This window comes from Jaculus jaculus, chromosome 1, assembly GCF_020740685.1.
Source record: "Jaculus jaculus isolate mJacJac1 chromosome 1, mJacJac1.mat.Y.cur, whole genome shotgun sequence".
Taxonomy (NCBI): Eukaryota; Metazoa; Chordata; class Mammalia; order Rodentia; family Dipodidae; genus Jaculus; species Jaculus jaculus.
In genome coordinates, this window is record NC_059102.1 from 241,455,588 (window position 1) to 241,468,886 (window position 13,299).

The 13,299-nt window shown below is 41.9% G+C and overlaps 1 protein-coding gene across 1 annotated transcript in view; it reads left to right on the forward strand.

The window, feature by feature from the left end:
• Rspry1 (ring finger and SPRY domain containing 1) overlaps positions 1–13,299 on the forward strand; it is an 89,018-nt gene that overhangs the window by 61,606 nt on the left and 14,113 nt on the right. Inside the window, exon 14 of the mRNA XM_045136197.1 lies at positions 6,389–6,493. Coding sequence (XP_044992132.1) covers positions 6,389–6,493 — 105 coding nt within the window. The remainder of the gene's footprint in view (positions 1–6,388; positions 6,494–13,299) is intronic.

Sequence of the window (13,299 nt, forward strand, 5' to 3'; positions counted from 1 at the left end):
GCTCTAAGTCTACTTTTAGTGAAAAGGTAGACCTTATGAGAAATATAAGTTACTAAAACAGATCCCCCCCCCCAAAAAAAGATACCCACAAAGCAGTTATTAGTGCAAATGTGAAAAAATTGGAACTGTATCCCCTAAAAGTAACACTTAGGTTTTTTCACAGGAGATCTCTATCAGATTCTGGATAACAGAGAGCTTCATTGTAATCTAAAGTGTTGCAGAACCCAGAAAGAAAAAAGGAACACATATAAATTCTTCTTATGAGCCAAATCATTTGGTATAAAAAAATCAGGAGGTGGGCTGGAGAAATGGCTTAGCGGTTAAGCACTTGCCTGTGAAGCCTAAGGCCCCTGGTTCGAGGCTCGGTTCCCCAGGTCCCATGTTAGCCAGATGCACAAGGGGGCGCACACATCTGGATTTCGTTTGCAGTGGCTGGAAGCCCTGGTGTGCCCATTCTCTCTCTCTTCCTCTATCTGTCTTTCTGTCTGTGTCTGTCACTCTCAAATAAACATATAAATAAATGAACAAAAAAAAATTTTTTTTTTTTTTTTGATTTTTCGAGGTAGGGTCTCACTCTAGCCCAGGCTGACCTGGAATTCACTATGGAGTCTCAGGGTGGCCTCGAACTCATGGCGATCCTCCTACCTCTGCCTCCCGAGTGCTGGGATTAAAGGCGTGCGCCACCACGCCCGGCTACAAAAAATATTTTTAAAAAATCAGGAGGAGCTGGAGAGATGGTTTAGCGGTTAAGGCATTTGCCTACAAAGCCAAAGAATCCTAGTTTGATTCCCCAATACTCATGTAAGCCAGATGCACAAGGGGGCGCATGCATCTGGAGTTCAGTTGCAGTGACTAGAGGCCCTGGCATGCCCATTCTCTGTCTCTCTGTCTCTCTCTCTCTCTGTTTTCTGTCTGTCTCTAAAATAAGTAAGTTAAATATATTTTTAAAAATCAGAAAAAAATATAACACATACACACACCTACAAACTAATTTCACTTGAATGTCAGGGTAAAAATCCTAAATATTAGGAAATCTAACAGACTTGGCTTATTAAAACCGACTTCTTTTGGGTTTTACCTGCATGGCAAAGATGCCAGCACTATTCCACTACTATTAACACAAAGAAAACCTTCTCAGATAATATTTTGCTGTCATTATTTGACAGAAACTGTGATTGGCATGAATTATTTCCTTGGATGGATGCCTGCTTGTCTTCCTTACATATGAATGTAGTCTGTTCCTTCAGCTAGGGAAAGACTCCAGCTGCTTCCTGGTAATTACTACAAGTTGAAGCTTGTTACAGTGTGATCCAAAGTTTATTGTTGTTTGTTTGTTTGTTTTAAATTTTTTTTAATTTATTTATTTGAGAGCAACAGACAGAGAGAGAAAGAGGCAGATAAAGAGAGAAAGGGAGAATGGGTGCGCCAGGGCCTCCAGCCACTGCAAACAAACTCCAGATGTGTGTGCCCCTTGTGCATCTGGCTAATGTGGGTCCTGGGGAAATTGAGCCTCGAACCGGGGTCCTTAGGCTTCACAGGCAAGCGCTTAACCGCTAAGCCCTCTCTCCAGCCCCAAAGTTTATTGTTTTTTAACAGAGCAGCTTCCTGGGCCTATATGAGGCAGGGTAGTCCTGTTACTCATGCCATATGTATTATATCAATAAGATAATTAAGGAGCCAGGAGTGGTGCCACATGGCTTTAATCTCAGCACTCAGGAGGCAGAAGTGGGAGAGAATCGCTGTTAGTTCAAGGCCACTCTGAGACAACATAGTGAATTCCATGTCGCCTGGGCTAAAGTGAAACCTTACCTTGAAAAACCAATAAAAAAGATAATTAAGGTGCCTATACTGGCCAGGGCATAGCTGAGTTGTAGTGCCCCTGAAAGTGTCTACAATCTACAGTGGAGTAGAATCCTAGCACTTATTTTGAAGCAAAATATAGATCTATAAAGCAACCCTCTGTGCTTCACCTTTGACTCTGAATCTCAGTGGCTCAGCACTTTCCAGATAAACTAGAACATGTCACAGTGACAGCAGCAGAGCCATGGTAATATCATAGGATCATAAAGGCCACATATATCCCAGCTCAGGCATTAGAATTTTGTTCTTAGAGCTTTTACTCTATTTGTCTTGATGCTTGGGAGATGGTGAACTTTTAATTCCTCTTGGTGAAAGTCTGAGGTGACAACTCCCTGTCATCTTTCATGCCTCATTTCTTGTTTAGTTATTTTTCTCATGAGAGGAGGCTGATCTGTGTAATAAAACTTGCCAAATCTCATGTGGAAAGTTGCCTTTTTTTTTTTTTAAATTTATTTATTTATTTGAGAGCGACAGACACAGAGAGACAGATAGAGGGAGAGAGAGAGAATGGGCACGCCAGGGCTTCCAGCCTCTGCAAACGAACTCCAGATGCGTGCGCCCCCTTGTGCATCTGGTTAACGTGGGACCTGGGGAACCGAGCCTCGAACCAGGGTCCTTAGGCTTCACAGGCAAGCGCTTAACCGCTAAGCCATCTCTCCAGCCCGGAAAGTTGCCTTTTATAGCCAGTTTATACATGTTGTCTTGGTGACTGTGTATATGAATTTGGTACCCAGAATTTGTCCAGTCAAGAACAGCAGAATTACAAGATAGGTCAATCCCATGTGGTATATAGACTTTGTTGTCTCTGACAGTGACACCAAGAAAAGAGTTGTCAGAGCCAGGTCTGGTGGCACAGGTTTATAATCCCAGCTATTAGGGAAACTGAGACAGGAGGGTTACAGAGTGAATTAAAGTCAGTGAGACCTTGTCTTTAAAAACAACAAAAAAAGAGTTGTGGATATAGCCCAGTGGCAAAATGTTTGCCTAGTCGTAAGTAAAGGGGCAGACTCCAAAACAAACAAGGAGGGGGAGGGGGAGGAGAGAGGAGGAAGAGGAAGAGGTGGTGCTAGAGGTGGTCTGGGGAGCTGGCTCAACAGATAAGACACTTGCCTACAAAGCCTTATAACCTGGGTTCAATTCTCCAGTATCCACGCAAAATCAGATGCACAAAGAGGCACATGCATCTGGAGTTCATTTGCACTGGCATGCCCATTTTCTCCCCACTTGCAAATAAATATTTAAAATAAAAAGAAAGAAGGTCAGGAGCCTGATTATGTGTTCCACTTAGGTCCCACCACTGATATCTTGCTTCTCTTAGCATTCCAGTTGCACTTAACAGATGTTGGAGCTAGGCGTGGTGGTGCTTATCTTTAATCCCAGCACTTGGGAGGCAGAGGTAGGGAGATCGCAGTGAGACTACATAGTGAATTCCAGGCCAGTAGAGCGAGACCCTTCCATAAACACACACGCACACACACAAAGGCTGGAGAGATGGACCCAGGTTCAATTCCTCAGGACCCACGTAAGCCAGATACACAAGATGGTACATATATCTGGAGTTCATTTGCAGCTGCTGGAGTCCCTGGCATGCCCATTCTCTCTCTCTTTCTCTATCTGCCTTTCTCTCTGTGTGTCACTCTCAAATAAATAAAAATAAAAACAAAAAAAATTTTAAAAATACCACCAACCTATATTCCAAAAACTTATATTCAGTGATACTTGTGTGGGGGGGGAGGGGGTATTTTGTTTTTATTTTTCTAGGTAGGGTCTCACTGTAGCCCAAGCTGACCTAGAAGTCACTGTAGCCCAGACTGGCCTCAAATTAACAGTGATTCTCCTACATAGGCCTCTCAGGTGCTGGGATTAAAGGTATGCACTGCCACACCTGACTGTACTTGGTGTGTTTGGGGAGGGGGGGGAGTGTAGACACATATTCTCTTTGTGTGTTTATTCAGAGGCCAGAGGATAACATCGTGTGGTCCTCCCCTATCTTTCTGCTTATTTCCTTGAGCTGGAGTTTCTCATAGAACGCCAAGCTTCCATTTTCCATCAAACAGGCTGACAAGTCCCTTCAGCTCTGGTCTCTGCTCCCCATAAGCTTTGGGTTACAGGCTTGTATGGCCTCACCCAGCTGTTTACATTGATACTAGGGAATCAAACTTAGGGTAAAACAGGCCCTCTCAAAGCCCTCCTTTTTAGGCAAGAGTGCTTAAATGCTGAGCCACTTCAGCCCTAATGATACTTCTTTTTTTTCATTTATTTGTGTGCATGCATACCTGTGTAGACACACTATGTCCTCTTACTGCTGCAAACAAATGCCAGACACTTTTACCATTTCTTTGCATCTGGCTTATGGGAGTGGTTTGGGAATTGAACCCCAACTCACAGGCTTTGTAAGCAAATGCTTTTGACCATTGAGCTATCTTCCCAGTGCCCCCACCCCATAATACTTTTCTCAAAGTCATTAGGATTACATTCTCTCTATGGCTTCAGAGCTGGAGAGCATGGCCTTTTTACTGCTGCCTAGAATTTTTTTTGTTTATGTTAAATATACCCTCTGTCTCAAATATTTTCCTCACTGTGTTCCTTCTTAACCTCTTTATTATGGAAAATTCAGGAAAAAAGAATTGCACATTGAAGAACCATATACCCTTAGCTACAAGAGTCAGCCACTCCTGTGATCTTCCCTCATCACTCTGTTAACAACCCCATTGTCATCCCAGTTTTCCTCTTTGCTGCTGCCTGGAATGCTCTCTATTGACAACAGCAAAGCTCACTCCCTCAGTCCTTTCATGACTCTACTAATGTTCTCTTAATGTGGCCTTCCTTGGCTGCCATAATTAAAATAACTCCTTTTTGTGATTAAAATAACTTTTAAAATTTTATATTTATGAGAGAGACAGAGAGTGAGAGACAGAGAGAATTGGCATACCAGGGCCTCTAGCCACTGCAAACGAACTCCAGACACATGTACCACCTTTTGCATCTGGCTTACATGGTGGGTACTGGGGAGTCAAACCTGGGTCCTTAAGCTTCACAGGCAAGCGTCAACAGCTAAGCCATCTCTGTAGCCCCTAAAATAACACTTATACACACTCTACCTCTCTCCTCTCTCTCTCTCTCTCTCTTTGACTTCAGATTTATTTCTCTTCATAAAATTGTTTTCAACGTTTTTTGTTTTTTGGTTTTTTTTTTGTCTCCCTCCATTGAAGTATAATTCTGTAAAGGTAGGGATAGTTGGTTTTCTGAAACAAGGTCTCACTTTAAGCCCAGTTTAGAACTCCCTGTGTGCCATAGGCTAACCTTGAACTCATGACAATTCTACCTCAGACTCTCAAGTGACTCTCAGAATTATAGGCATAAGCCACTACATCTGGCTAGGTCCTCTGTTCTTTGGTTCTCTGTTTACTGCTGAGTTGCCAGGGCTTGGGACAGTGCTAGGCACATAGCCCACAAATGAACTAAATGGTTTTTTTTTTTTTTGTCATGCTAAGTTGAGAGTATAATGGAAGGGTTCAAACCTGAGGTGTCTGAACTTGTCTACAATGGACTATCATAAACCCCATGAGCTTTATGAAAACTTTGTGTGTTTTACCTGAGAAAGGCTTAAGCTTTTCATTAAACTCCTAAGATGTGTAATTTTAAAAGTTGAATTTTGTCCAGGCATGGTGGTGCACGCCTTTAATCCCAACACTTGGGAGGCAGAGGTAGGAGGATCGCAGTGAATTTGAGGCCTCCCTGAGGCTACATAGTGAATTCCAGGTCAGCCTGGGCTACAGTGAGACCCTGCCTTTAAAAAAAAAAAAATATATATATATATATATATATATATAGAGAGAGAGAGAGAGAGAGAGAGAGAGAGAGAGAGAGAATGAATATGAATTTTGCTGGTAAAAGAATACTGAATTTAGAACCAACATATTTGAGTCTGAATGCTGTTTATTATATGTGATCTTATGCATATCATTTCATTGAACTTTAATATCTTTGTCTATAAAATGAAAATGGGCAAGCCTCCTTCATTCACTACTAAGATTGAAATGATACATCATGTGTGAAAACTAACTGAAGAACTGCTGGTAAAGTGTTTGCCTTGCAAACATAAGGATCTAAGGTCAATCTCTAGATCTGCATTTAAACCAAAACACATGAGCATGGTTGCAAACACTTGTGATCCCAAGCTGAGGAGACAGAGATAGGTAAATCCCTAGGGCTTGCTGGCAATCTGCTCTAGCCTAATGAGAGATGTTCCAGTGGGAGACTCTGTCTCAAAAAAAGGTAGCTATTAAAAAACAAAAAAAACTAGCTAACACTTGAGGAATGATACCCAAGGTTGTCCTCTGGCTTCCACATGTGTGCACATACACCTGTACCCAGCTCCCACACCCCCACACAAACTTTTACTGAACAAAGCTTAAGGAGTATTTATATATTTCCCTTGTACAGAGCTTCATCAAACATTTCATGTCTCACTGCTAATAAGCCTCCTTGGTGGCAAAATGAATTTCAAAGTGTTCTTTCCACTCAGGCACAGGCGCCTTGCTCTGTTGAAGCAAGTCAGTATCCGAGAGAACTGCTGCTCCCTGTGCTGCGATGAGATAGCAGACACACAGCTGAAGCCTTGTGGACACAGGTGAGAGGATCCGCTTGGTGATTTTATCTTTTGTATTTCACATTAGGCAACATTTCTTCCTGCTCTTGAATTGCTTCTAAACTATTACTGGTTCCATAGGTGTCCATCAGGTTTTAGTTATCTAAAGTGGGCAGAATGAGGAATTAGATTTCTGAATAGTACCTGGCTGTCTTCTAGAAAGTACCTGAAATAGAAAAAACTGCTTGCTATAGAAAGCCTAGTTTATGCTTTATTTATTTAGTACTATATTTTTTATGTAATTTTGGCTTGTAAAAGGCTTAATGCTTTATAAGCTTCTTGAGAAATCACTTTTAGAGGTTCCTTCCTCAATACCAATCACTTTACATTCAGTCATAGGAAATGAACTTAGAGGACAGCCTGAATCTTTATAGGACAGTGTATAAGCATCAATCAATCAGCAATCAATCAATCAATGCAGCAAATAACCGGGTCCTTGCCAAGAAAGCCATCCTGACTAAGTCTAGAAAGAAGAGGAGCCAGAGTAGCGTGGTTGCCCTGGCCATGCACATGCACTGTGCTCATAGCATCTGAGCAGTACTCGTTTGACAATACAACCCAGTTGCTTGTCATCTATTGCATCCTATACTCTACAAGTCCATTATCTTTGACAAAATGTCAGTCACTTGATTCTCAGGGATCCAGGACCTGAAATGATGGGCCACAATGAGTTGTCCCCAAGAGGGACTCAGCCTGAACCCTTGGTGCTACCTCTCTACGTTTGTTGTCTTTTGAAGTGGGTTGTTGTCTGACTGGCTATTCGCTGAGATGTATGCATTATGTTTCATTTTGCCCTTAGCTATACCAGTTTCTTTTCTGCAACCCCCAAATTCTCAGATCAAACACCTCTGCAAGTTTTAGCTCTCAGAGCCTTATAGACAGATGCAGAGCTTACAGTAGGTCAGATATTTTGATGCCTTTTTCCATCTGTTTCAGAATGTTTAGATGCCAAACAGTGAGATCTAATCTTGATCTTTGAGCCAACCAGCTCCTCCTATTGTTGTGGACACTATTAAGAGCTCACTAATGAAGCTAATGTGTTAAAACTTAGATCTAATCATCTTAGGTATGGTCAGAATTTTTATAACATATATCCAAACAAGATTGGAAAATAAATTATTATAAGAATATTTAGCTCAACTAGAATAATAACAAATTTTAAAGGGTGATGATAACAAAAGGAAATCTGGATAAAGAACTGATTCCTGAAAGAGATGGAAAATCTAAGCATTTCCTTTACTATAGAAGAAATTGAGATGGTTATCAAACCTGCCTTTGCCTTTCCTCTCAAAAGCACTATACTTAGATAGCTACAGAGATGAATTTTTTTCAGTTTTCTAAATCTATCTCAGTTTCTCCAGACCACAGGATAAATATACAATACCATTTTTACAGAACCTATATGGTAATCACACAAAAGCTGATAAAGAAAATATGAGCTTGGCTTGGTGGTACATGCCTTTAATCCCAGCATTTGGGAGGCAGAGGTAGGAGGATCTCTATGAGTTTCAGGCCACCCTGAGTCTACATAGTTAATTCCAGGTCAGCCTGGACCAGAGAGAGAGAGAAAGACTCTACCTCAAAAAAAGAGAACGAACGAACAAGCAGGGCATGGTGGTACATGCCTTTAATCCCAGCACTCGAGAGGCAAAGGTAGGAGGATCACCATGAGTTCGAGGCCACCCTGAGACTGCAGAATAAATTCCAGGTCAGTGTGGGCTAAAGTGAAACCCTACCTCAAAAAACCAAAAAAAAGAAAGAAAAGAAAAGAAAAAGAAAATATGAAAAAAACAAAGAAGATTGCTTTTACTTATAGATCTAAAAATCTAAACAGAGTACTGGCAGCTGGGCTGGGACTGTAGCTCAGAAGTAAAGCTTTTAGCATGTGCAAGACCTTGGGTTCAACATTCAGTGATACAGAAAAGAAATAAAAAACAGTAGCAAATAGGGTGCAGCACGATGAGGGAGAAGTCTCAAGTGCTAAAAGGATAGTACAGTGTAGGCCCATACCCAAACAGTCCCTAATGGGAGAGGATTCATACTTTCTTGAAGAAAGTAGTGAAAACAGATGCATGTGCCATCTTGTACATCTGGCTTTCATGGATCCTGGGGAATCGAACTGAGGTCCTTTGGCTTTGCAGGCAAGTGCCTTAACCGCTAAGTCATCTCTCCAGTCCCCAACTTTGACTTTAAACAAAATCAGTCAGTACTACTATAGGTTGCTGATGAAACAGTCATAAGCTAGGCCAATGATACGTTCTAGCTGATGGATATGTGATCAACTACTGCTTTTCCTGAGGGAATTCCACTCACTAGCTATCTTAGTTGTGGTGATGATGATAATGATAATGACAATGACTACTGTTGTTTAGTAAGCATTTGTTATATCCTATATGTTCCTAGGTTGATCCTCCTGCTTCTACTTCCTGAGTGCTATGATTACAGGCAGGCATCACCATAGCTGGATATCCTAAGTTTGTGGGTTTTTTTTGGGGGGGGGGGGTTGGTTTTTCGAGGTAGGGTCTCACTCAGGTCCAGGCTGACCTGGAATTCACTATGGAGTCTCCGAGTGGCCTTGAACCTCATGGCAATCCTACCTCTGCCTCCCAAAGTGCTGGAATTAAAGGCATGCACCACCACGCCTGGTTTCCTAAGTTTCTTTTGAGAGAGAGTTTCATAGACAGCAATCTGGCCTCAAACTCACTATGTAGTCAAGGATGAACTTCTCATTCTCCTGCTTCTGCCTTCCAAGTATTGGATGACTGACGTGCTACCACATTCAGTTTTACACAGTGATAGGGATGGAACCATGCACGATCGGCAAGCAAGCACTCTACCAACTGTAACGCTACCAACTGTAACTGTAATCCTGTATTCAGAGGCTTTTTGTTTGTTTATTTGTTTGTTTGTTTGAAGTAAGGTTTTATTCTGGCCCAGGCTGATCTGGAATTCACTATGTAGTCTTAAGCTGGCCTCAAACTCATAGCAATCCTCCTACCTTAGCCTCCCAAATGCTGGAATTAAAGGCATGTGCCAACAACAACAACAAAAAAAAAAAAAAGCAAGAAAGAAAGTAGTGAAAAGACATGTGTTAAAATTTAGTATCCAGGGCTGGAGAGATTGCTTAATGGTTAAGGCATATGCCTGTGAAGCCTAAGAACCCAGGTTTGATTCTCCAGGTCCCACATAAGCCAAATGCACATGGTGGTGCATGCATCAGGAGTTCATTTGCAGTGTCTAGAGGCCCTAACATGCACATTCTCTCTCTACCTCTTTCTCCCCCTCTCTGTCTCAAATAAATAAATAAATAAAAATAAGTCTTTAAAAAATTAGTATTCATTCCAAGTAGATGGAATATTATAAAGCAAAAGTGAATGGAAGGAAAAATACAGTATAAAATATGAATGGATAGCCAGGCATGGTGGCACACGCCTTTAATACCAGCACTTGGGAGGCAGAGATAGGAGGATCACAGTAAGTTCGAGGTTACCCTGAGATTAAATAGTGAATTCCAGGTCAGCCTGGGCCAGAGTGAGACCCAACCTTGAAAAACCAAAAAAAAAGAAAAAAGAAAAAAAAGATGGATAGATACTGCTTTCCTTAACAATATGGAAAAAATAAAACTTAAGTTTTGGACTGCAGAGATGGCTTAGCAGTTAAGTGCTTGTTTGAGAAGCCTAAGGACCCAGGTTTAATTCTCCAAGTCCCACATAATCCAGATGCACAAGATGATTCATGCATCTGGAGTTCATTTGTAATAGCTGGAGGCCCTGGCTCACCCATTTTCTCTGTCACCCTCCCTCTCTCTGTCTCAAGTAAAAATAAGTATTAAAAAAGTGGGATGGAGACATGGGTTCGTGGTTAAGGTATATGTCTGCAAGGCCCAAGGACCCAGGTTTGATTGTCCAGGTCCCACATAAGCCAGATGCACAAAGTGGCACATGTATCTGGAATTCGTTTGCAGTAGCTGGAGGCCCTGGTATGCCCGTTCTTTCTCTCTTTCCTCTGTCTCTAATAAATAAATAAAGTTTTTTAAAAACCTTAAATAAAAATAAAATCAATGAAGACAGGAAAAAAATATTCTTGTTTTGTTTTGTTTTTTTCAAGGTAGGGTTTCACTCTAGTTCAGGCTGACCTGGAATTCACTCTGTGGTCTCAGGGTGGCCTTGAACTCATGGTGATCCTCCTACCTCTGCCTCCCAAGTGCTGGGACTAAAGGCGTGTGCCACCACACCTGGCTCAAAAAACAAAACAAAACAAAAAAAAAAAACGTAAATTTCTTTTTTTCTTTCAAAGATTTATTTATATTTATTTATTTGAGACAGAAAGAGGGAGAGAGAGAGAGAGTGGGTGCACCAGGGCCTCTAGCCACTGCAGACAAATTCCAGAGGTATCTGTTACCATATGCATCTGGTTTATGTGGGACCTGGAAATTCAAATCTGGATCCTTAGGCTTCGCAGGCATGTGCCTTAACCACTAAGTCATCTCTCCAGCCCAGCCATAAATTTCTTAATCCCAGCACTCGGGAGGCAGAGGTAGGAGGATCACCATGAGTTCAAGGCCACCCTGAGACTGCATAATGAATTCCAGATCTGCCTGAGCTAGAGTGAGACCCTACCTGGAAAAACAAAAATAAACAAACAAAAATTCAACCAAATTAACATCTTTTGTTTGTTTTCTCTTGGCAGTGCAAGAATAGAACCCAGGGCCTGATACATGCTAGGCAAGTGCTATAACACCAAGCAATGTCCCCAGTCCACAGTATTTTATTTTTGTTTGCTTTTTGTTTGTTTTTGGTTTTTCAAGGTCTCACTCTAGCTCATGTTGACCTGGAATTCACTATGGAATCTCAGGGTGGCCTCAAACGCACGGTGATCCTCCTACTTCTGCCTCCCAAGTGCTGGGATTAAAGGCGTGCGCCACCACGCCCGCTGCTTGCTTGTTTTTGAGATCGGGTCTTGATGTATAGCACAGGCTGGCCTGCCTCCGCCTCCCAAGTGCTGGGATTAGTGCCACCGCATCTGGCATCGAGCATCTTTTTTGTGTGTGTTCATTTGTTTCTTGTGTGTATAATGTGAGGGAGTGGTATGTGCACTTGTATGTGCCCTTGTGGTGCTCCCATTTACTCGCCTACAATGGGATGTCCTTAACTAAGGTGGCTTGAATGGAAAGAGCAGAATGGTGGTTATCCTGCTCCATTGTTCTTCCATAGGTTTTTATTTCAAACTGTAATCTCTTACTCAGTCTAGAGCTTGCCTTCCCTCCCCCTTGTCCCCCTAGGAACTTGTGATTCCCATATCTCTGCTTATCCTCTCCCCCTTGTGACTGGGGTTATAGGTGAGCATGGTCAAGCCAAGCTATTTATATGGATTCTGGAGATTTGAGCTCTGGTGATCTGAGGCCCTCGTGCTTGTGCAGGAAGCACATTTAATCACTGAATTATCTCTCCAGTCCAAGCTAGCATTAAAAAAAATTTTTTTATTTATTTATGTATTATAGAAAAAGAGGTAGAGATGAGAGAGAATTGCATGCCAGGGCCTCCCACCACTGAAAACAAACTCCAGATGCATGCCCCACCTTGTGCATCTGGCTTATATGGGTCCTAGGAATTGAACCTGGGTCCTTTGGCTTTGTAGGCAAGCGCCTTTACTGCTAAGCCATAGCTCTAGCTCCAAACTAGCATGTTTTTTTTTTCAGTGTTTCATCTCTTTTTATTTAGTTATTTTTTAACTTTTTTACTGACAACATTCATAATTACAGGCAATAAACCATGATAATTCCCTCTCCTACCCCACTTTCACCTTTACAAATCCATGCTCCATTATATCCCCTCCATCTCTCCATTAGTCTCTCTTTCATTTTGATGTCATCATCTTTTCTTCCTATTGTGAGCATCTTGTGAATGTGATGCTAGGCACTATGAGGTCATGGATATTGAGACCAGTTTCTTTCTCATTGATTGCATTATAAGCAGTCCTGCCCTTCCTTTGCCTCTTATATTCTTTCTGCCACCTCTTTTGCAATGGGCCCTGAGCCTTGGAAGATATGATAGAGCTATTTCAGTACTGAATACTCCTCTGTCACTTCATATATTATTTATTTATTTCAGAGAGAGAGAATGGGTGCAACAGGGCCTCCAGCCACAGCAGACGAACTCCAGGTGTGTGCACCCTCTTGTGCATCTGGCTTACATGGGTCCTAGGGAATCAAACCTGGGTCCTTTGGCTCTTCCTTAAGTGCCTTAACCACTAAGCCATCTCTCCAGCCCCCTCTGTCACTTCTCAGCACTGTGATGCCTTTTGGGTCATTCCAGTAGTCACTACCATCTGGAAAAGAGAAGCTTTTCTAACCAGAAATAAGAATAGAATTCATATGAGTATGGGCTGGAGAGATGGCTTAGCGGTTAAATGCTTACCTGTGAAGCCTAAGGACCCCGGTTCGAGGCTCGATTCTCCAGGACCCACATTAGCCAGATGCACAAGGGGTGCACGCATCTGGAGTTCATCTGCAGTGGCTGGAGGCCCTGGCGCGCCCATTCTCTCTCTATATATATATCTGCCTCTTTCTCTTTCTGTCGCTCTCAAATAAATAAATTTAAAAAATGAACAAAAAATTTAAAAAAAAGAATTCATATGAGTATGAACATTAAGTAAAGTGCTTACAGGGCAATTTGATGGACATAATAAATAGATTTAGCCAGACAAGAGCAGGTGTTATACTCCTAGGGCTCATGACCTCCCCTACCATAGGCTTTTGATTAGGTTTTCAGTACCAGGCATGTATACCC